General features: G+C 45.5%; 1 protein-coding gene across 7 annotated transcripts in view; it reads right to left on the minus strand.

The window, feature by feature from the left end:
- Positions 1–23659, minus strand: part of IL1RAP (interleukin 1 receptor accessory protein) — a 47316-nt gene that overhangs the window by 17502 nt on the left and 6155 nt on the right. For 4 of the 7 annotated variants that reach the window (XR_007890210.1, XM_051626567.1, XM_051626572.1 and 1 more), the window contains exons 2-4: positions 14775–14842; positions 2308–2593; positions 1363–1552 (exon numbers count right to left, since the gene is read on the minus strand). Coding sequence is in view for 6 of the 7 variants with exons in the window: in XM_051626567.1 (XP_051482527.1) it covers positions 1363–1552; positions 2308–2593; positions 14775–14835 (537 nt within the window). In the remaining variant the exon portion in view is untranslated. Of the gene's footprint in view, positions 1–1362; positions 1553–2307; positions 2594–14774; positions 14846–23204; positions 23305–23659 lie in introns of all 7 variants that reach the window. The other 3 variants (XM_051626570.1, XM_051626569.1, XM_051626568.1) reach the window with 3 other exon arrangements.

The raw sequence follows: 23659 nt of genomic DNA on the forward strand, positions 1-23659 counted from the left end.
ACAGTGTCTCACTCTTTTGGGACTAATCAAGCTACCCGGCCTGGCTTCAGCTGAGAATGAGGCCCCAAAACTGGCAAATGGCTAGCAAGAATCCATAGCACAGAAACCTTAACTCATTTCTTTCTGTCAGGAGAGGCAGAAAACCTCTTCCAAGTACCAAGCTAGAGATGCCTTTTCCGAAAAGTGTTATGCAGATGACATCTTGATTGTCATAAAAACTAAAGATGTGCACATTTTCTGAGATATTATTTCTGAATGGTGTATTTCCAGACCAGATACATCCTAATAAGGCAGTTTAAGACAGGGGTCATATACCATTTTTAATGATTTTTATTAGGCATGGGATGAGTTGCTGCCTAAAAAATTACTTCCATGGGGCTTTTTGTTTCATTCTGCTAATTGATTGTCGAGATGAGAATTTCAATGAATGGTACTAGTAAAGCATTTCAATTACTGGAGTGAAACTGCTTCTCTTGGAAACAAAAGTGAGTTTTTCCTGAAGATTTTTAGAGCTGTTTTTTTTTTCTTTTGGGGTGTTAATTTTTATTATTTTATTTTAAAGCAGTAGATAAGTTTGTTGCTAACTTATTTTATTTTTAAATTCACTCAGACAGAACCTTCTACCTAGAAATCCAAAAGCACTTCATAAGGAGTTAGGTAAATCAGTCCCATAACCTTCTGGCTGCACATCCCCTGATAATTCTTATTCTCTCTTGACTAAAGGCATCCACCTAGAGAAAAACATGGAGGTGAAAATTTAATAAAATTGAGTAGTAATTCTGCAGGCAAGAGCCTGAGGATGGCTGGAGACAGCCTAATTATCAGAGCAGTACAGAGGGTGGGGTAGGTGTATCTCTATCTTCAGAAAGAAGCCTGCTGAATTGGGTCAAACAGGGCACCCATGCAGGGGCCCAACATAAACTTCACTTCCTGACTTCAAAGGATTTTGTTAAATGATGTATTTTTCATTAGGACCTGGTTGGTTTGTTTGTTTTAAAAAAAAAAATAATAATAAAAAGAGAGAATATGTATCACAGTTTCCTTTACAGGGAATGTGACTGGCTCATGCAGCAGGTCAAGTATACTGTCTGCAGCTGCACTGAGGTTCCTAAATCCCTACTAAAATATTCTCCACTTGTGCATACCAGGTCAAAAAAGCTTCAGTGTTAGTTCTCAGTTCCCTTCCAGGAACACTTTTACCCTTGAACTTGATGGAAACAAAGCTCTTAAAATTAGTAAGGTTTCATTAACAGCTTCACCACTGGAGAGACTCCAAAACATAGCTCCATTAATCTTGTGCCAACTATTGCTTTTTCAGATACAACACTGCATTCCCCCAAGACCCAGATAAGTCCTTCTTACCAAGTACCACTGGACAGTTGGCGTTACACTAGCAGGGTAAAACCCATCAATATCTGGACATATGATCTCACTGGTGTCCTCCAAGTAGAACATCTCTTCAGTGGGTTTTACTGAATGGCTCACACAAGAATGTTGGTCTTTTGGAACAACCTCCAAGGGAAACGCAACTTTGCTGCAGTAGGTTGTATTTCTAAGGACAGAGGAGGATAGGGCTGAGTTGAAACTGGTTTGCTCATACAGCAGTGGAATGAAATAAAAAGCAAATTTGCAATAATGAGCATCATAGCACCGATGTGGTATCACAGCCTTAGTTGACTCACTTATAAATGGGAAATAAAACACCATGAGAGATGACTACGGTAGCTCAGAAGAGCCTGTAAAATGACTAGCAAGCAACATCCACTCCCCTGCTGGTAAAGCAGATAATAAGGTCAAAGCCACAATGAACAAGAGACAATGTGAGGAAGATCAAAAAAAGCTCTTGTGCTCAGCACATAGCAGACACTCTGTTCATTTTGTACCACACTTAGAGACACTTTTTAATTTCCTAGAAGTCTGAATCTCATGAATCTTTGCCAAATTAGCATGCAGTCAAAATATTTCCCCTGCATCTGAAGCTATTTTTACTCTAGACATACAGATCACTTCTTAATGGCGAGTGCCTGTGGATTTTGCCATGGGCTCAGCAATAATATTTTCATGGACACTGGCAGCTAGCAAGGAGAGGCATGCTCATTAATGTTTGCAAGGCTCCAAGCATTATTACGATGTAAATTGGCTCAGCACTGAGCGGTCTTATAATTGTAACATTCTTTTCCCATTAATGCTTATGTAAATAGGCTTCTCGCTACAGAAAGATCTGGTGCTAACAGCATAATATTCCTGCTTCCATAAAAGTCCTTTGATTACGCTGAAGACATCCAGAAGCTGCACCACATGACCTACCTGAGCATGCACGTATAATTCCCAGTGTCATTGAGAAGAGCTGGCCAGAACCAAAGGGTGTCCTTCTCCTTGCTGATGTGATTGTCTGGGAGACGGAAATTAATGGGCTCCTCCAGATCCCGATCCTGCCCAATCCTGTACCAGATCAGGGTTAGGCCAGCAGAATGGGCTGTGCTGTAGTTGTACTTCAAGAAGGTCTCGAAAAGTGGGCATTTGATCTTGGCAGGTTCTCCATCATAAATCTGGATCTGCTTCATGGTGTCCACACCCCAGTCATCACAGCGCTCTGCAGCCAGGAAGAACAAGGTACCTTAGCTTGCAAGTCTGCAGGGGAAAAACAATTCTGCCCATGTTGCCCACAGCCCTTGGTCCTGTCCTGATTAAAATCAGAGGCAAAAATGTAGTGTTTTCAGTGGAAGAAAACTGGGCTTTTATAAAGCATAAGAATATTGTGTTCATTTCTAGAGAACCTGCAAACCTCTGTCATTTGTACATATCCTACACAACTTCCAAGCTATTCATCTCCCAGCAGCACAATAAAATAGGGTATTCCTGCATACCAATAGGCTTCCTAGAGAGTTCCAAGAAAATTCAACACTAAAATCTTGTGTGGGTAAATAAAATTTGGATGAAAGCAATACTAGAGGAGTGTGTGCATCCATGCACAGTGACAAGGAAGATAGAAATAGAGGTGTTGAAATAAGAGAAGAAAAATAAAAATGCAAACATTGACCTTTCCTTAGACATATGGGCCAGTGCCCCTACCAGATGAAGCTGGACTGTGGGTTCTGGGAGTGAGAAGTCTCCTCGGTGATAGATTCATGCCATGCCTGTGCATGCTACAATGTCACTTACTAGTGCTTGTACAATCTGTGTTATCATAGTGACTGCTTATAGTGAAGTTTGGGAAGGGAGGCTGAGAGGCAGAAGAGACAGTATGGAGGAGGTGGCAGCAGGTTCTCTTGGAGATCCTCAGGCAGTCTCAGGTGCAATCCCCAAGCACAGTTCAACAAGCTCAGCACAGCTCACAGCAGACTCAGGCTGACACAAACTGGGCATCATGAGAAAAACCTTTGCAATACCTTTTTTTTTTTTTTAAATTTATTCTTGCGATTAGTAAATAGTTTCAGGACAAACAAGACAGTCAAAACCCATTTCTCTTCTGAGTGCTCCTTTCTACTCCATTCTCCCTACCCAGCAGGATGCCCACACACGAAGGGACTTGATACAAACAAAGCTCGGGTACCAGGTGCCAGCAAACCTGAGAGCAACCTGCACTGCCAGCTCCAGCTGTGACACATGGAGAAGCTGCTGTCACTGCATCTCCTGTCTCCCTGCACAGAGGGGGCAAGTGGGGCACAGCATGCTTCCCAGAGCATCTCTTGGAGCTGCTGGGATGCATTAGCCAGGGCAGCCTGACATCTGAGAGCCCAAAACAAGTGGAACAGGAGAGGGGTGTGCTGCCTGCAGCTGTCCTCAGGAGCGGTGTCTCAGCATATCACAGGCACACCAGAGACACCATTGCAAAGCCTCTCTGGTTTGCAGATATTAGAAGGACTTGAAACAAGAGGCAAAACAGAACACAATAATGTTCTTTGAGCCCAGTTCTTCTGAACTGACTTCACAGGCCCAAAGCAGGATTTCTGGCATTTTATCTTCCTTTAATAGACTCTGGGATGTAACTTGGCCCCAGATTCATACCTAATTAAAAAAAAACAACAAAGGGATAAACCTTTGAGAAGATGAGCCCATAGCATTTAAAAGCAGCAATGCCATCTTCTGTGGTTCAGCAATCGTTAGTCACAGTCAGAAGGAATCTGGGCCAGTAAGAATAGAAATGTTTTCTGGCAGGTTTACACATAAATGTAAATGCAAGCTGCACTGCTCCTCCTGTGGTACACCAAACACCCATATGACAGAGTGCTACTTCTGGAGGAAGAGAGTGAATTGGGCTAGGAAGAGGCAGCAAAGCTACACAGAGTACAAGCATTTGCTAGTAGGAACCTCAGATCCCAGTGGCTGGAGACTGCCATCGCTCAGCATCTCAGAAACATATAGATATTTATTTCAAAATTGCACAGCATCATCCATTATGGCTGCTACCACAGCCAGGTTCATTCTGAAAGATCAAACGACTATTGAAAGCCTTATACATGGTGCATAGTCACCAATCACCACCATTGTCAAGTCCAACTGGAAGCAGTACACTGCTCTGTGCTGGTGGGGCCAAGAAACTGGCATGGTCAAGTTTCCACAGAATGGTAAATGAGACAAATGAGCCTGTCAGAGACTGTCTGCTAATTGCATGATAAAGCACTGATAACTACTCATGGAGGAGCAGCACTCATTTTTATAAAATAAAATTTTAAAAAAAGGCATTCCCTCTGAAAGGAGCAGACCTGGGTCTGTAAGTCAGGACACCAGGATTATCTTCCCAGCACCTGACTTAACTGTCTCCTCTTGGGTTCCTCCAAGGCAAATTGTCCTTATTACTTCAAATGGTAGGACTGGAGAGGAGAAAAACCTATATAAAACACTACAGTACTGAATTTTTTTGAGTAAAAAATCAATGAAATTTGCAATCATGAACAGCTTTTGCATTTTGCAACAGCTCATAAATCAACATTGTAAAACTACTTAGCAGTTCTACCTGAGGTATTGAAAATAAATGCAACTTTTTTTTTTTTTTTTTCTTCCTAGACTACTCACAAGCAATGGGTGGGCATTGTCTTCTTGGCTAGGAAGAGGCAACTGTTATTATTTTTTACTATAATTCCTGGACATTTTGTCTCAGAGCTGGCTAATTCACCTGACTTAAGGAGCACTGTCACACCAAACAGCTAGTCCTAAGGCTCTCCAAGTGCCCCAAGGTATCACACCTTGGGATGCTGTGTGCTCTGAGCTCAACCCCAAACACAGCACATAACCCTGCCAGTAACGAGAAGCTACACCACAGACCACAGGAACAGCCAGGAGGTCTGAAATGACCTGCTGTGCTTGTCACCCTGCCAGCAAGGACTCCTCCTGGCTGCCAGGGCAAAGCCAGCCCAGCATGGCTCTCAGGACTCAGGGAGAAAAGCCATGACCACAGCAGAGATGGCAGAAACACCACAGGTCGCAGTGAGACCTTCACACGACGCACCACGGACAGCTCCGCACAACTTCCCTCCTCCCCGTGCCGTGCTGCCAGTAGCACAGCAAATTCCATTTTTGGGGGTGTTTTATGCCTGAGATAGCTGGGCTGTGAAGGGACTGCAGGGCATCCCTCACACACACCTTTGTGAGCCTCTTCCTCCTTGACTGTGATGATGCACTTCTCCCCATGCCAACGACATCCTTTGCTGTGGTGGCCCTTCCACTATTTTTACCTTTACTGGAAATTCAGAGCCTATTTGCTTCCAACAGCAGCACGCAGCTTCTTGGATGTCAGACCAAATTTGAGATTTAGCCTAAAAAAATGGCATGACTGCACATTGAACCTCAATGGCATAAAGCACCTTTCACTATGAAAGAAAAAAAAAAAAAAAAGAAGTGTTTATACACATGCACATATTGATACATCCTGGCTCCAGCAACAAGATTAGAGGGGGGATTGCAAAAAGAAGATGCAAGGACACAGTTCCAGTTGTGAGAAACATCACTAACTTCTACAGTGCTGTGCCCATTTGCAGCAGTCCACACTTGTTTTCACTGGCTAAGCTGAGGAAGTGAGCGTCTTCCCCCTTGAAATGGAGTTAAGAGCAGCTCCCGACTGAGTTGAGTGGGATCAGCATTCATGCTCTGGCTTCAGAGGTTCACTAACAAAAGGAAACCAGTGAAGAGACAGAGGAGCTATATGCAACTTCATGGGCCCTCTCATGCTGCAGCAAGTGCAGCACTACACACTTAATTCAGGGATCTAATAAAATTCCCTGAAAATCCACCACCCTAAAAATGCACCTTCCTAGAAATGCCTCTGAAAAACACTTGGAAAGAAGTTATATTTTCCTCATTACCAATGAGGTGTACTGCAGATGCCTCAACTGACCCCTCTTTCTGCTGGGTGCTCTGTAATCACACAGCAAGGCAGCCTATGAGCAGTCATTGTGCACTGACAGACAATGCAGGAAAAAGGCAATAAACAGCCCTGTTCCCACAGCCCTGCTTGGGCAAAGGGATGAGGATTACACAGGCTGGAGGGAGGCTGTGTGGTGGAAGGGAATGCCGACCGCCAGCACCTGAAGAGAAAGCGAAGACAGAAAGGTCAGGGTTGGGATGCCCACCTTGATTACATGTGCTTTGAGATAAAAGACACATGCAGCTGCTGCAGTACAGCTCCTCCCTGATGCACACTGGGAACCAGGGGAACTGGAAAAATCAACTGCAAATGTCTTCTTTGCTTGGACTGCATGTTGCAATCTGTGTTCACAGGGTATCTACTACTGATTCAAGGGAGAAAAGCATCTTCTGTTACAGAAATAGTCAGATCTGTCCTGTTTCTGAATCTGGTGTTACCACACACTTAAACACCAGGAATCCCAAAATGGCCTCCTCCTCAGAAGCCAAAGCTGAAGAAAGTGGCTTCTCCAGCTGCAAAGTAGAAATTAAAAGGAGAGGAAAACAAAAATAGTTTTGCTCATCTGCATAAAGGTGAAAACAGACATGTTTGGAAACTTCTCTCAGCCTTTCACTTACTGCACTGATTTACCCCCTTTGGAACAGAACTCTGAATACACTCACCTGAAATGCTCCTGAGATGCACCTGCAGCACCCATTACAAACACTCACACAGTCAAAACAGATTAAATTGGTGCCGTTATTTGGATTTTTCAAGAGATAAACTGTTTAACCCATGAATCAAAAAAGAAAATCAGAGTAAGGCCACTTCAAGAAGTGCTATCCCATTTTGTCCACAGTTTGGCATTTCCATGCAGTCATTTTAAGTACTTCCATTAAAAAAAAAATAAAAAATCTCAGCCAACAAAACCAGTTCCCCCCTTTCCTCCCCTGGGACTACAAAGGCTTCCCTCAGTTCAAATTTATGTGAAGAAATAATAAAGAGCCATCCTTATAAGAGACCATCTATCATGATGGCACAAATTACCCTTTGCCAATTTGCCAAATTGATGTGCCCTTCTTAACAGCCTCTAATTTTGAGAGGGGGCCTGCCTTGCATGCAGACTGGGACCATGCAGAGGCAGCAGGACACAAAGCCATCAATGCTGCTGGTTCAATGACACAGCAAACTCCTCTTTCCCATGCCATGTCAGCAGCAGCATCAGATGGGGCTACACTATCTCAACAGCTTCCTAATTTCTTCGGCTGCTCCTGCTGCATTATCTTAAAGCAGAGCTGATATGAGTAGTTTCCAGGCAGGGAGAGCAGCCAGGTCAGCAGTTAGCTTGATGCAAGAATCAACATCAATAAGGCAGAAAAAGCTGGTCACGCGAAGTGATTAAGCAAGAATTAATCATTACTACCTTAAAATAACCTTTTTCCCCTGCCCTCTTTCAAGCTCACAGCAGTCAGCGAGAAGGAAGCAGAGGAAGCTGAATGGAGGAGCTGTGCACACCAGCTGTGGCCAGCAGTCACGCGTGGGTGCACTTTCCATTTATGCCGGTGCCAGGAGCACCCACTCTTCCACTTTTTCCTTTCTGCCTTTTTCCTTTCATGCATGTGTCCTGCACAGGACCAGCCCATGCTCCCCAGCTGTGTGCTTTGCTCAGCAGCTGAAGTAATTAGGCAGCAGTTCTCCCCACGGGGTCTGTATCCCATCTGACCGTACAGCCCAGCACAGGGAGGGCAGCATGGAAGAAAACTAATGAGAAAATTTTCCCTGAACTGGGAGAAGAGGCACAGACCCAAACACACTGAAACTGCTGAGAATGACAGAGAACTTGACCAGAGCTAGCTGATCTTGGCTTGGCCTAACCCATTGCTCCCACTATCTCTGCAGCAGTGATAGTGGTCAGAGAATGTCTAAAAACTGGTCATAGCTCAACACTGCCTTGGAGGCTCGGCCTGGAAGATGCATGAACTCTACAAGAATGTATGATCTGACTTCCAGTGGAAACATTATAAAGGGCTGGTCATAACCTCACTGCTTTCCTCCCACGTCTTCTCCAACAAAGGGGTTGAAGTGTCCTGGCACAAACCTCCATGTCACCAGCTCCAAAACACAACTGTGTTGTGATTGTTTAACCTTAGATCCTGAAAGTCTCATTTAAACAGGTGTGATGGTTTGCCTCTGCCAAATTAATGAAAAACAAGCTGATTGCATAAAATTCTCTAGACTTCAGAGGAAGCAGCCAAGGCACAACACCCAAAAAATTATTGTTCTGTGGTGGAGCCCATAGCTCCTGACTCCAAGTTCTCTTATCTAATCAAGCACAGCCTTTAACATGGGGAGGGATAGTTGTTGTTTGTGTCTTTCATAACTCCTCCACTATGAGCTCTCTTGCCTATCTGCACATAAAGCTGTGTTTACTCTATGTGGCACAGAGCATTATGGTATTTTGGTTATCTTCAGCAACTTGATTAAAGAAAAAAAAAAAAAAAAAAAAAAAGCAGCATTTGGCTCTCTCTAGCAAGCTTGACATGTTTTTTCTGGAGGCTTTTCTTAAAGGTAGGGGTATGAGCTGCTTAAAAGCCTGAAGCAGAAAAGAAGCAAACAGCTACTTTCCATCCCACTTCATTGATAAAATTGCTGAGTGAAGCAAAGCAGAGCAGCATGGGAAGAGGAAAGCTAGAGAGAGGAAACGGAACAGCCCATTGCAAAGTCATCTGTAGGAGCAGCAGCATGAAAAGGAAGTTTACCTGATTAGCACGACCATAAAACTGTGCTCAAGCTGGCAAGGGCTCTTCTGTGCACCTGGGACATCAGTCCAGGACTTGATAAGGTCCAGGCTAACTTCTGGCTCTGCCACAGACTTGCTTAGTTAAACCCATTCAGCCTAGTCATCACACTTAGGCAGGATCTCTGTTGCCTGCTTTAAAATACAGTTAACAATTCTGCACTGCCCACCACAAACATCCACAGGGATCACTGCATAAAAATAACACTGCAGCAGTTGTCCTTGGACGAGGATGGGAGCTGAAAACATGCAGCAGGCAGTAAAATGCACCGTAAGGGTCAATGAGCCTGGCCAAAGTCACTCATGCGCAATAAAACATGTGAGACTGTGTGCACAACTGTGCAGCTGCAGCAGGGGGACATGCTGGAAAAGGAGGGTAGGACACAGGTCCCTGATATCCACTGACACCCTATTTGATACAAACACAGGAATGACTGTCTAATATCACATCAGCAACACAGCCAAAATGGGATGCTTTCCCCCACACACTTCTGCACACATTTCCCCACAGAGCAGCTGGGAAACATCATATTGATGCCTGCACAAAACTCACCCCTCACAACCTATTTCTTCAGCTGACAAGAAGCAGAAGTGAGGGCTTATCTCCTCGGCCAGCACAGCTCTGGCTGGCAAGGGAGGCTGGCAGCTGGAGTTACACATCTGAAGCCAGGCCAGCTCTGCTTTGCTGGTTTTATCTCCATCCACTTCAGGGCTATGCACCTTTCAACGCCCCCAGTGTTGAATAACTTCATGCCCCCAAGCACCATAAACTTCTACAACTGCAATAGCTCACAGATGGGTATGGATGGTTATAAAATCAGGACAGCAAGAAGCTGAGATTGGAAGAGTAGGAGGAAGTCAGGAAATCCCAGGAGGAGATGATGGGGGAGGGATTTGGTCTCTTTAGAAAACAATAATGCAGTTTAATCTATTTTTCTTTTGACTTTACACACTAAAATCAGCTGCTTGGCTTCTGGAGCTGTCACAAATCATAAAGAAAATAAGGCCACTGGAACCCCATCAGTAGAATAACAGCTATATAGTAATAATCCTGAGGAGCTGCACAGGGCTTTCCATCTTCAAAGTGTTTTACAGACAGTAATTTATTAATCTGCAAACTTCCCCTGGCCCTAAGTAACTGTTCTGCCTCTCTGCTAAGCATAAGAGATGCACAGCACAGATCTGCACTCAGGAGAGACAGTGCAGGTGGCAAATTTGACCTCCTGAGCTGGACCTCAGCTTCCGATTCAGCGTGGTCAGAACTTTGCTGCTCCAGCTACCACCTGAATCCAGAAGCACCGATGACATCTGGCACTTTGGAACAGACTTCAGAGGGAACAAAACACTGCCCAAGAGCCTCTGGTATGAGTGAGAGACACGCTCACAGTCCAGCAAACAACAGCAAAGCTCAAAATAAAACTCCCAGGACAGACACTTCTGGCTGCCTTACAGCCACTGCCTGCCATGCTGGGGCATCACTTTGGGCAGAAGCTGGCCCCAATCCCAGGACTGTCCTACCACACAGCCTGTTAGCCCCCAGGAGAACTGTCAGAGGAGTTTCCTATGCAAGCACAATGCTTCCTCCCACTAAAGGACTATTTGTAACAGCGGTTACCTGCTCACACTAGGTGAGTTCTTTAGAAGACACTGCTCTTCCTCTCCTGGCAGCAATATTCTTTTGCTTTTCTGATTCCCCAAGACAATACCTCTAACCCTGATCCTCTCCTCAGTCCTTGCCCTGCAAAAGCAGGGAGCTCTTGGAGAATAAGAGAGATAAATGGAACAAGGAACACAACTAAAGCCACATCTTCAAAATAAGTCAGTATCTAACACAGGCCAGCTTTGTTTGGAAACATGATAACATTGTTCCATATTGGTACCAGCTGTTATGTTCTTTGTTCAACTGGTTTATAATCTCTTTTAAGCCAGTGTATATTTATATGACCTCAGCAGCACCAGAGAATCAATCAGAGAATGGTTTGAGTTGAAAGGGACATCAAAGATTATCTAGTTCCAATCCCCCTGCATAGGCAGGGACACCTTCCACTCAATCAGGTTGCTCAGTCATTTTAAGACCAAAACTGGGTTAATTGGTTTTGCTGTCCTTCCCTGGATATCAAAACATCTGGGTTCATTATCATCCAGTCACAAAGTCACAAGTGGTGTTCCCCAGGGCTCAGTGCTGAGGCCGCTCCTGTTCAACATCTTTATTGATTACTTGGGTGAGGGGATAGAGTGCACCCACAGTAAGTCTGCAGATAACACTAAGTTGGGTGGGAGTAGCAGTCTGCTTGAGGCAAGGGAGGCTTTGCAGAGGGATCTAGACAGGCTTGACGGTTGGGCCAAGGCAAGTGGCACAAGTTTCAATAAGGCCAAATGTCAGGTCTGACAAATGTCAGAGGCTGCAGTGAGGTGGGTGTTGGCCTCTTCTCCCTAGTGACCAGCGATAGGACAAAAGAAAATGGGGGGGAAGTTGAGACAAGAAAGGTTCAGATTGGATATTAGGAAAAAAATCATCACAGAGAGTGGTGAGGCCTTGGAACAGGCTGCCCAAGGAGGTGGTGGAAGCACCATCCCTGGAGGTGTTCAAAAAGTGGGTAGATGTGGTGTTTCAGGAGACGGTTTAGTGGTTAGGGGTTGTAGGGCAGATGGTTGGACTTGATGATCTTGTAAGTTTTTTCCAACCTTGATGATTCTACAATTAAGCATGCTACAACACAAGTGCAAAGACATAAGCTTTATTTCCATCCTAAGGACGGCTTAGCTGAGGCAAGGAAAACAAGACCCAGAGTACCACTGCAAACAGTGACCCAAAGGTCACAGGAAGGAATTCAGACCCAGGCACTGCATATAATGTATATTCTCAAGACCAGAAGAGATTTTCCCATGCATACAGCATGAGTGAGTAGCAGATTCAGGCACAAATTCAGCCTCAGACTCCAAATTTTTTACTCTGTACAACTCAGATCACACTTCTTTCCTCTTCCAGCTTGCGGCTCCCTTTCAGAAAATTATTTTCTTTCAGAACCAGCCTCCATATACAGCAGAAACAGGACAGCCCAAAGAACAGATGTTCAGAGTCATAGTGCTGTTGGCAAAATCTGGGGGGAAAAAAATCAAGTTTGTGGATTTGTCTCTCCAGTAAGAACTAGGGTGAAGTATAACGCTGAAGCTTTCTGACACTCTGCCAGGGAGACTGTTAGCCATGCTGGCTGAACTGGATGGAAAGGACATCTGCATTATGGCTGGAGCACTGTTCGTGTTTTACAGCTGAAACTCAGTAATTATTGGCTCCTCTCCCTCTCTGTACAGTCAGAACTCAGCAGAGCTGGTACCCCTGGTTTGGGCAGTACCCTGTTGGTGTTGCTGACCACACTGCTCCCCTGGGAAGGACTGCAGAGGTCAGCAGGAAAAGTGTCAGCAAACCACACCAAGACTCCTGCCCCTGCCTCCAGCCTTTCACAGCAGCCCCCTGCCAGCCCGGGCTGGAGAGAGAGCAGGTCCTGAAAATACAGCATTGCATTACTGTTATAGAAAAGCACAGGAAAAGATTCAGCAAAAATGACAAATCCCTACCAAGTTATACATCTTAAATATCTCAGGAGCGGGCTCCCCAATGCGAGCAACCCATCCCCATGGCCTTGCTTGGCGTTTGGAGACCTCTAGAGCAGCTGCAGAGTGTGCACAGTCCTTCACCACTCGCTCCAGGTAACCTCTGTTTTGCTGCCCCCCACTGCACCCCCTGCTCCCAGAAAAAGTGAGCCCAAATGCCACAAAGTTACCAGAGCATGCCCAGACTCCCACACTACCCTGTATTTATGACTTTCCAAGGGCGAAACGAGCCCCGATTGCTTTTTGGTGCCAGGCCTGGGAAACCCCACAGTGTAACAGAGGGCTGCACAGACGGCTGCCCCTCCATCCAAGCACAAACAGCCATCCAAGCCTATCATGAATAACAAAAGATGTTTTGAAAGTCCAAAATGGTTTATGACGTCCATGGAACAAAAAAATGAGCTCTGAACTAAAGACTGGCCTGTAACCCATGGACCTGCAGAAAATTAAGTACACAACTGCAGTGGAATTTCAGAAAAAAAATAATCCATTTGAACTGATCACATGTCCCACACATCACCCTTTGACACATGTTCTTGCAGCACTCTACAAAAGCTCTAAGCATTCTGTACAGAAAGCCTCTGCTAAAAGAGGAATGTTTTAAAAGTACTAAATACCTTGCAGAAAAGCACAGAAGGCTCTGTCAAATCAATAGGCACAAGCCTGCGTGACCCAAAGGCCAGGGTGTTCATTTCATGGTTCCCAGCTGACAGGCTCAGCTTTTAGAGTTGCTCTAACACTTTCTAAGCAATCCTGATTCAATTGCACCTCCCAGTTCTGAAAAAGCCCAAGATGACTGCATGTGGGGTGTTGTAATGCTGCCTCAGCAGGAGGAAGATATTGCGTTGGTGGAGAGCAGAACAGCACATCCAGAAGCACACACAAAGCAGGGGTTTTCCCAGCAAGCTGCAGCAATTTGCATTGCTGGGTCCCTCCTTCCCCAGGCACCCCTACTACCTAGAGCTTAGCAGAGGAGACCTGGCCCATACATTATTTATCCTTTGCTGTTTCCCCATTGCTCACCACTACCACCAGGTCCCCATTAGCCACATCCCCTACTGTGAATGCCTTTAGCCCTTGAGCAACCCAAAGAGAAAAGCCTCCCAGCCTTCAGCCTCTGTCATCAACTCTGCTGAGATGCATGTTATGAATCTGGCCCAAATAATCCAGTGTGGTCCAAGAGACAATTATATGAGCTGCTCATCTGTTCAGGGTATTATAACTGCTTGTTTGCCAGTGTTGTGGAGGGGCAAGGGCTCATGGGAGGACTTACCAATCCTTTGCATAGCCCTTAATTCTGAACATTTCCCCCTATAATGCCACTGCCTGTTCTTTCCTCCCTCCCCCTTTCCCTTCGCCTCCTGCAAATCATGCTGTCTCCTTCCACCCCCAAATAGGAAGTCCGGAGCTGAGACACACACAATCTGCCTCTTCACAAGAGCTGGGCTGAACGTGTGCCAAAGGAGCCGTGAGCATGACAACATATTTCCTGTCAGGAAAGTGACTCAGTGAGATGGGTATGAGAGCTCCCCTTAGTCAAGAGGTTCCCCTCTCCCCTTTCGTTGCTGAAGCATGAGTCAGAATTCAAGAGCCGGAATTTCAACCCCCTCCGGATCCAACCAGGAATAGACGAGTTCAGGTTCAAGTCCAGACCCTGTGTGCAACTCAGAGACGAGGCCGTGTGCTGAGCCCTGGTTTCACCCTATGCAGAAGGGAAATAACAATACTGACCAAGCAGGCACCTCGAATTTGCAAAGCATTTTTAGGTTGGGATGGTGCTTATTGCTATTTGCTTATGTACCCATTTACACCATGCTGGTGCCCTCTGAACACAAGCATTATACAACAACCTCACAGAACTAATATCACCTTCAGACATTTTGCTAAAGTATTTTACATGCGACCATTTTATCTAGGAATACTGGCAATGCTTAAAATCACTGCAGCCAGTTTTCTTTCTCTGGCTTTAGATCAGCTCTTCCCGTGCTAAGTGGGCAGAGCCACTGTGTGCCACGTCCTTACCTGAGCCTCTGCCAGGGGTGACCATGCACAGCCAGAGCGTAACCAGCAGGGCACCCACCATCTTCACCCTGCTGAGACAAAGCACACACAAAGCTCCTGGTTATTTTACAGTGTTTCAACACTGCAGACAATTTTATTTATTTTTATTTTAACCCGAGCATGTGTTTATTCCTCTGCCCGCTCAATGATCCTTTAGTTCTGGTATGTTTGGTTGTTTTGGTTTTTTTTTAATTTCATTAAGATTCCTTAAGAAAAACACATGTATGGCAGTGTTGTCCTCCCTGCAGGCAGCTATATGAGCTCTCCAAGCCTGGAAGATCATGGCTCAGAAGTGGACAGCTAAGCTCACTACTTAAATAGAATAGTCCACAACCACGAGCCCAAGGAGAAACATAGATGTTTTCAGGCTAGAAATCCCAAGCTTTGACTCCCAAAACACTGAGGTCCTTTGCCAAGGCCATGGAAGCACACATGCTTGTTTCCAAGGAGTGCAGCAAGTGCACACAGTGGCGAGGGGCAGCTGAAGCAGGTTGGCACTGAGCACGCGTCCGGGTTTTGTGTGACAGCCATGCCAGTGCAGGCTGAATTTGCAAGGTCTGCCTGCTGGTGACCTGCAAAGAGGCCAGCTGCCACAGTCCCGACTGCTTCACCCCATCCCTGCAGGCAGGTTAGGGCAAGAAAAGGCTCCAGCTTTTTCCAGACAAAGCCTCCTTGGAATGTTTACTCCTGTGAGATGCCCACATGCCAAGTTTGTACACTTTTTGGAAATGATCTGAACAAAGATTTATATTTTCAAAGCAGCACTGACAGGCAGAACACAATCCCAGACTTCTCAGTTCCTGCTACAGGGAACAATTTCCTGTAATTTGAGATAAACACACACTGCCAGAGTTTCACTTGCTGCCTGCTCCGGTATCAGGCATTCTGCTCTCATAGCTGTTCCCTAAAATGACATGTCCTTGTGTTTCTAAGTTTTCCAGGATGCAACTTTGAAGCTGGTAGTCACAAAAGCTGACATTTACTAGATGTTCTCATTAATGGAGCAACGGTTGCATTTGATATTCCTGAGTGCTGTCAGATGACAAAGGGAGAAGAGACGGTTAAGAGCCTGAGCTTCATCAGAGGGCCTCAGCTCCACCAGGCAGATGTGGTAATGAGCATGGAGATACTGTCAGGGGTGTGCTGATGAGATGAAAGGCAACTCTGCTCCATCGGGTTTGGCTAAAAGGGTGGAGAAAGAAGCCACAGATCTCCCTTAAACACGTTCCTCATAAACCTTTCCATAACATATGCATTACACAGAAAAGCTTTATGCATAAATACCTAAGAGCACCTAAAATTGCCGAGATTGCAGAGATTAACAATAATGGGATGTGTGAATTGTACTACTCAGAATCCAGCACCGGATATTGAATCCTTCCTTTTCAATGCTGGCATCTGAAAAGCCTTTGTACAATGCTTTCCCTCTGCTGGGCTCATCTTGAAGAGACAAAGAAAACCCAGACCAAGCCTGCTCTTTCCTACACAGTCCAGTCAGCAAAGGGCTGCAGACTGCATCAGAAGCCAAGAATGGGCAAGAAGCCAGGAAGCAGGTGAGTTTTCTTCCCTGGGATCCAACTAAGTCACCCCTTATCTCCCTCATCCAACCTGAAATGCCAGTTGCTAATCAACCCCGTCTCTACTGCCACCCACAACCAGCTCTCAAGGTCACTTAAGAAGACTTCATAGGGGAGAAACATAATTAAGTAGTCCTATCCTCTGGAAATGCTGAAGAAAGATAAAGCACCCTTACACCATCAGATTGGACAGACAGAACCAACATGCTGCACTTATGTTGGGAAGTTAGGAACTTTTGGGAATTCAGATGCTGGAAGAGAGAGTGTAAACAGTGGGGGGATCATTCACGTAATAAAGATCCCTCATGGCTTCCTCACCATTTGTCATTAGATTAATGCACAATGTGTCCTAACTCACCCTTATTTTCCAGTGATTCTTTTCTGCATTTTGCACAAATCAGACTGAATTCAGCCCTGAAGCAAGCAGGAACAACTACTAACTTTGGATGAGTTTCTGTCACTTAGAGCAAGGCCATTTACATGGCCTGAGGCCAAAATAAACTACTATGTTTCACTCAGTGATACACGAACCCTACAGCGAGCTAATATTTGCATCCATTAACTATGCTCAAAGGAACATGCTCCTTTCAACTGTCTCAAAAAGCCACCAGGTCTCTCTTCCCACCAGTAAAGTATCTAAGTTTTCCATGCTCTGCCTGCAAGTAGCAAAATTCTGATTTTATAGTTGGGTAGAGCAAGAAACAGGAAGCCCTGTACAGTGTGATTTACTTCTGGTTCTTTCCAGGCTCTCCAGAAGTCTTATCGGTGGAGACAGATGGACATAGAGCCTGTCAGATTACAGCAATTTCTCCATTAGAGGAATGGGACTCAGTTGACCACAGCCCTGGTTGCTCTCACACTCCACAGAATAGAAGGGGAGGTGGAAGGCATAGGCACAGAGTCAAGGGCTGCTCCAGAGGTGTCATCACAACCTCCTGCTGACCACACCAGCATTTGCCAGTAGAGTTGAAGGAAGATTCTCCTCAACCTCTAGTGAAGAAATGGAGAGCTGACACACAATGAAGAAAGAGAGGACTATAGGGCAGAATGGCTTCTGTAGCCCAGCTCCTTTCCTGTGGCATACGATTATTCAAAAAATTCAATTAATGCCACAGGACCTGATGGTTTGTACTATGAACAACCCACGGGGACCAATTACTGTGTACTAGTGCTGCCAGCACTGTGATGCTTTGCTTTAAATGGCCTGAAATCTGTGATATGTCCCAAAGGGAAGCATCTTCCTACAGCAGTTCTGTGGCCACAAAATGTCATCAGTTCTCCCTAGGGAGTATGTGATTCTGCCAGTAACACCAGGAGAAGAACATTGCACCCATTCAGCCACAGAGAGGGTGGGTTTTGCAATCATGTAAGAACTATATGCCACAGGGCTACAACCCACTCCAGTCTTGCCAGGAACAGAAGTTTCTTCAGCCTTTTCCAGCAACCTGCTGCTTTGTTTCATGACATCAAAAAGCATGTTGACCTATTGCCTGTATATGATGCAATTCCAGCGGTCTCTGACTAACCTCTTGCACAAGTTGGCACTTAAAAACCAGCATCTCCTGCTGCAACTGAAGGAGCCAGAGGTCAGAGAGTGCAAACCCCAGGCTGCAGCAGAGGGCTTCACCCAACTGTATCCACCCTAAAAGGTCACAGAACTCATCTCTAATATACAAGCAAATAAAGTCAAAAGCAAACATTAAAGGAAGTCAGGAATAAAATCAGTGAAGAGAAGAGCATATCAACTCATAAGTCACACCACAACTAGAAAGAAGGCAACCAGAGCAGCCAGAAGGCTGGAGAGCTCCGATACATCCTCAGTGCTCCAGGACCTTCTCACGAGACCAGTATGCTCCGAGGTGTTCTCAATGTCTCCATAAATTAACATTTTAATAATAATAATTCATAGAGTGCTTGGGGAACACAACCCATCACAGCTGTTGCTAGAATTTTTTTGTTTTTAAGGAGCTTACTTGAAATGTTCATTTTGTTTCAAGTGAAAAACTGCTTCCTTTTTGTTTCTGAGCATTTTCTTCAAATTTTCACCTTCTGTCTACTGGGGAGCAAAGAAAAGTGGGGTGGGGGGGAAAAACAGTCATAGAAGTGTGTCCTGTTCTTAAAAGCAGAGGTGCTACAAAGATTTGGTTCTTCATTTGATACTGGCCAGAAGTGGCCCTTATGCCAGAAAAAAGCCCTTAATATTTTCATATTAAACACCTTCTAATAAAACACCATTCCCAAACAGACCTAGGCAAGGAATCATTCACTCCTGCCTTTAGCAGCATGAGCCCTGTGAAGCCCACACACTTTCCAAATTATTAAAAAACCTGAGACAGATGTCAAATAATTAACAGAGAGCTACACTCAAAGTAGCTACCATACACCTGTTCTCAAAGACACTGCACCAACTCGACAGAACAATGCTGCATTTTCCAAGAAAATGCCTTTGTCCCTCCTAACCACAGGCACCTAGGGAAGGCTGACAGGTTTTTAGCTTTTCATTGAGAAGTCACACTACCACACACAGAACAAAAACACCCTTCAGAACCTTGCTCCCAAGTGCTATGGCTGAAAGGGCATTTAAAATAAAGCTGTTTCAAAAAGGAAAAAGAAAACACCACCATCCAGAGCAGGTTTTACGTATTATTTTCCTTCTGTGATTCTGCCCCAAGCTAAAATGCATTTGAAAACACAGCACTGGCCCCAGGAAAAGGGATGCAGACACAGGAAGGCTAGCAAAATCTAGGGTGGGCTAGCTTAGAAAATGCTTTTCTTCTGTGCCACATGGACTTGGGGTTGAAGGCTGATGGGCTGCAGAGCAGGGCTAGAGATCAGGAGAGGGGCACAGCTCCTCTGCTCCCACATCATGAGCCCTGGGTCCCTGCAGCATCATGCAGAAGCACTGGGGAAGGCTGTTGGGAAAACAGATGTACAGTCCAAGTAAATTCAAATAATCCAAAAAGCAGACAAAGGGCAGCCTGCAAAAGCAGCTGCAGAAAAGTAATCTCAAAAACACTAATGGAAAGTGGGAGAAGGTCCTTCAGCCCTCCAGGAAACACTTTTGCTTTTCATTATGTTCAGGAGCAAGTCAGACAAAGGGGGGAATTACTGTAGCATAAACCATCTTGATGCCACTTAAGACAGGACTTGCGCAGCAGCTCTTTGACCCTGCCTCTTCTCCAGGGGCCATCTGGATGCTGCACAGCACCATACTTTGCTACAGCATCAGCCTTCCCACTCATGCCCCTGCCCAAAACAGGGCCACCCCTGCAGTGAGCCAGCCCCATGGACAGCCCTCCTGAGCAACCTCATGTCATGCTGACAGATCTGGAGATGTGGGCAAAAAGACAGGAGATGGAAGTCCAGCCTTTTCTCTCCAGGAGGAATTAGCCTGTTTGTTAAAATTTTGTTTCCCAGACAGCTTCCAATAACAGAAGAGGGAGGAAACCAGCAGCAATTTGATGACAAACCCCATAAGCAGGTCCATGTGCTTTCCCTGCTCTCCCACACGCCACGTCATGCTGACCTCTTCAAACACAGGCACACTGACCAAAAAAAGGGCTCCCGTCACTATCCTGAAAAACATTCTCAGCTCTCCTAAGGGCAAGGAGCCCAATTTGTCTTGGCAGCAGCTCCCAAACAGCCAGGCATATTTCAGCAGGAAGCAGCCAGGACTGCAACCCAGCCCATAATCAGGGATACCGCAAGAGCCATAAGTGTGACCCCATCAGCACAGCTAGAGGTGACACATCCAAGGCAGGGACCTGCGAGATCAGTGTTGAAGTCACAGTTTTCCCCAGGGTAGCTGCAGTCACTAGGCTATTCCTTGCCTGACAACAGAGCAGGCTGAGAGGATTTCGTTCTGAAGTGTTTCTATTATAAAAACAATTTAAATCATCAAAATGTAAGGAAACATTTAGGTTTCAGCAAATCTGAAACTTTTTCACCAGCTAGAGTCACAGCTAATATTAAACATTTGCTTTTGCAGCAAGAAAGGAATAAAAAAAAAGAAAAGAAACTAGTGGGAGTAAGATGGAAAGATGCCCTGGTGAGAGGTCTGCTGGTTTGCTAGCACAAAGCATCTTCTGTCTTCCTTGACAGAGCTGGCCACCATTACACAGGACCTGGCACTGGGGAGCTATGGGGCTCACACACAGCTTTACAATCAGGTCTATCAAGTACCCACAACAGGGCAGGGGGAAGAAAACAAGAAAATCTGGAAACAATATTCTCTATCAGTGGCTCAGAGAGCTTTTTGACAGCTGAGGACATGACACACCAGGCATCAGAGGTGGCTCCATTCGCCCATCACCCACTGCTGCCTCTCCCTGGTCTCCCATACTACACATCCAGGCCAAGGGCTGCAGCCTGCTGCCTTTTTACTAATTAGTTTTTACTAAATCCCCCACACCAGGCTGAACAAACCCAGCAAGCAGTGTGTCACTCCAAGGGTGACCCCAGGAGGTGGTCCCAAGTGATTTCTCCTTCAAAACAGCAGCATGATCTGCAGGACCAAGCTGACCTTCAAAGAGTACCAAGACCTCCCATGAGCAGATCAGGCAGCAGCTCCACCTTGAGCTCAGAGGCTCAGAAAAAAAGCAGGGAGACATTCATTAATGGTGAGTAATTCCTGGGAGCTACCTTGGCAGCACAAGATTTGCCTCTGCGGGTGCCAATGTTTGGGACATGGAGGCGACTGTCAGGCAGGGAATTTGTGATCTGCTATTGGCATTTAGATACCACCTCCTGGCTTCCTTTTGGCTCAACAGATTTAACACAATAATCAAAATTCAGAGAAAGAAGCTGGGTTGTTGTTGTGTTTTTTTCCCCTTGTCAAGAGAAAAAGAAAAAAGTGCAATCTAGACATGTGGAGAGAAGTAGAGGGAGCTTGAAAATGTATCTGAAGAAAGCCAGTATCCCTTCCTTTCCTTTTCAGCTTTCCTAGGGTCCTCTCAGGGCTTGCCAAAGCAGAAATGCTACAGATCTCACACATGGCTCTGCTGGAGCTCAGGGTGCCACTGATTATATGCTGGTAGCTGTTTAGCAACCAGAGCACACTGCATTTCATACATTTAAAATAAACTGGTTCAATCATCTGTCATCTCTCCAAGATATATGCACACCTGGACAAAACAAATAAAACAGCTGGGACTGTCACCAAGAGATCTGTGGAGTGGGCTGAAGAGGAGCAGGTTGAGCCACAGCTATGAAATCAAACAGCATGGATTACAAATGCATACATGCTGGCCACCAAGCAGTTCAAACACCAATCTACAAGAGCACTTCTGTGCTCAAGCAAAAGGTATCCAGCCAAGATAGTCTATTTTTTAAGGCTGAATAGCCAAGGAATGAAAAGCTTCCAACCGAGCTTCAAAGAGAGGCGAGACTTGCCACGAAGGCAGACACAATGCTTCTATTTTGGATAGCAATGTTATAGTGAAAGGAGAGCTCTGAAAAATACCCATGTTTCATGCTACCAGAAAATAAAATGACAAACTAATCTTTGAACAGAAAATAAATAAATAAATTAATAAAAATTGCAACTAACAGTGTTCAAAGACCTGACGAGACTTAAGAAATCCAGAGTGAGGTTCCTCCCTTGCTGGAAGAGTCCTGACTAGCTCTCAAGGAGCACCCAGAGACATCTGAGAACAAGTATTTAACTTATACATTCTATTGCCTGACCTTTTTAATGGCTTTTATATGTAAGCAACTCCACTGCCCTCTCTAAGGGGTTATTCTACTGTCCCTGTGGACATAGCACCACATCCACTTTGTGCAACAGATTGCACAACAGCAACCCCAAGCTAGCTCAGCCCAAGTCTTGAAATCCAGAGAATATAATGCAGACTCAGGATCAGCCTGGGTTACTTGAACCCCAGAGCAGTTTTCCAGGAGAGGGATCTCCTCACAAGCCCAGCCTGGCACAGCCAGTGCTCTGCAGCCCTACTGCACATCCCCACTGGCACAACAGGGGCTGCACCCAGCTTCACTGAGCACTAGCTGCAATGGGCCCTCTGTCTCAAAAAATGCTCCAAGAGTTTCTTTTCTTAAGCTCAAGCCCTTGCTGACAGCTACATACCTGCTCTTTCACATCATCTCCTCCCCTTAGAGCCCTCAGTGCTTGCAGACCAGATTCCCAGGATGGCTGCTCTATATTCAGCCAACATCTTCCCCTTCCTTTTCCCCCAGAGAGGGGGACACAACTGACAAAAAGCCTCCAAGCACCACCATGTTCCAGAGGACCACAGCACCATGTTTCACTTCCTTTTCCAAGCACCTCTTTTACTGTGCCATGGCCACAAAATCCCCAGGTAGGCTGCAATGTCTGCAGCACTGCTAGCAGGTTTACCCATGCTGCTGCCAGTGGTGAAGATCTGATCTCTAATTCTCCCTGCAGAATCCTGAGAAGGATTTCCTCAAGTGACTCCAGGTATCCTGGGAAGAGCAACATATTCAACAATAAAAGCAGGCCACTGAGATTTTCTTTTTCAAGTTTGGGCCACACAATGTTTCCACATCTGACACATATTAATAATGCTAATTTAATCTCATGTAGCCTTATAAGAAAAAGCAAACAAGAATAGGAATGAAGCACCTTCAAGCCTCTCTCCCGCAGCTCAGACAGGCTGCTCTGTAAATGTGCAGTACACATCAATCCCCAGCAGAATTTAAAGCAACAGAAAAAGGAGTAGCACAGGCACTGAAAGCCCAGGAGCTACCTGCCTCCCCCAGGACAACACCTCACTTACCAGCTTGTCTCCGGAGGTCCTTCCAGCCCTCCCACAAGTGCCCATGTTCCCACCCCACTCACTTGGTCCTTCTGGTGACTATCACAGGAACTTCATTTTGCTTGTCTGCCCCTTCCTGGTCAGCACAATACAGCTGCACTCTGCAAAGAGGACTAGAAAAATCTGGGTACAGACAGAAACAAAGGAGGCAAAGAGAAAAAGAGTGAGACAATCCTTCTATCATATGTATCATATTTTCTCCCCATGTCTCTAACATTTCCTTCTGCAAATCTTAGGTTGTTCCATCACAGGGAACTTGTTCAGGCTCTGTCTGCACTGACCCAACCTGTGCAGCTTTAAATTTAACCTTCAAACAGCACCCAGAATTTTCAAGTCCAGGAGTCTCCTGCAAGAAGGTCTGCTCTGTGACCCACAGCACCAACATGGTGAGAAGGCTGAGAAGGAGCTGAAGGCAGCAGCATGCTGTGGTTGTCATCAATATTAATTATTTGGAGAGAATATGATTGATCTCACAGAG

This window comes from Apus apus, chromosome 8 (genome assembly GCF_020740795.1).
Source record: "Apus apus isolate bApuApu2 chromosome 8, bApuApu2.pri.cur, whole genome shotgun sequence".
NCBI lineage: Eukaryota > Metazoa > Chordata > Aves > Apodiformes > Apodidae > Apus > Apus apus.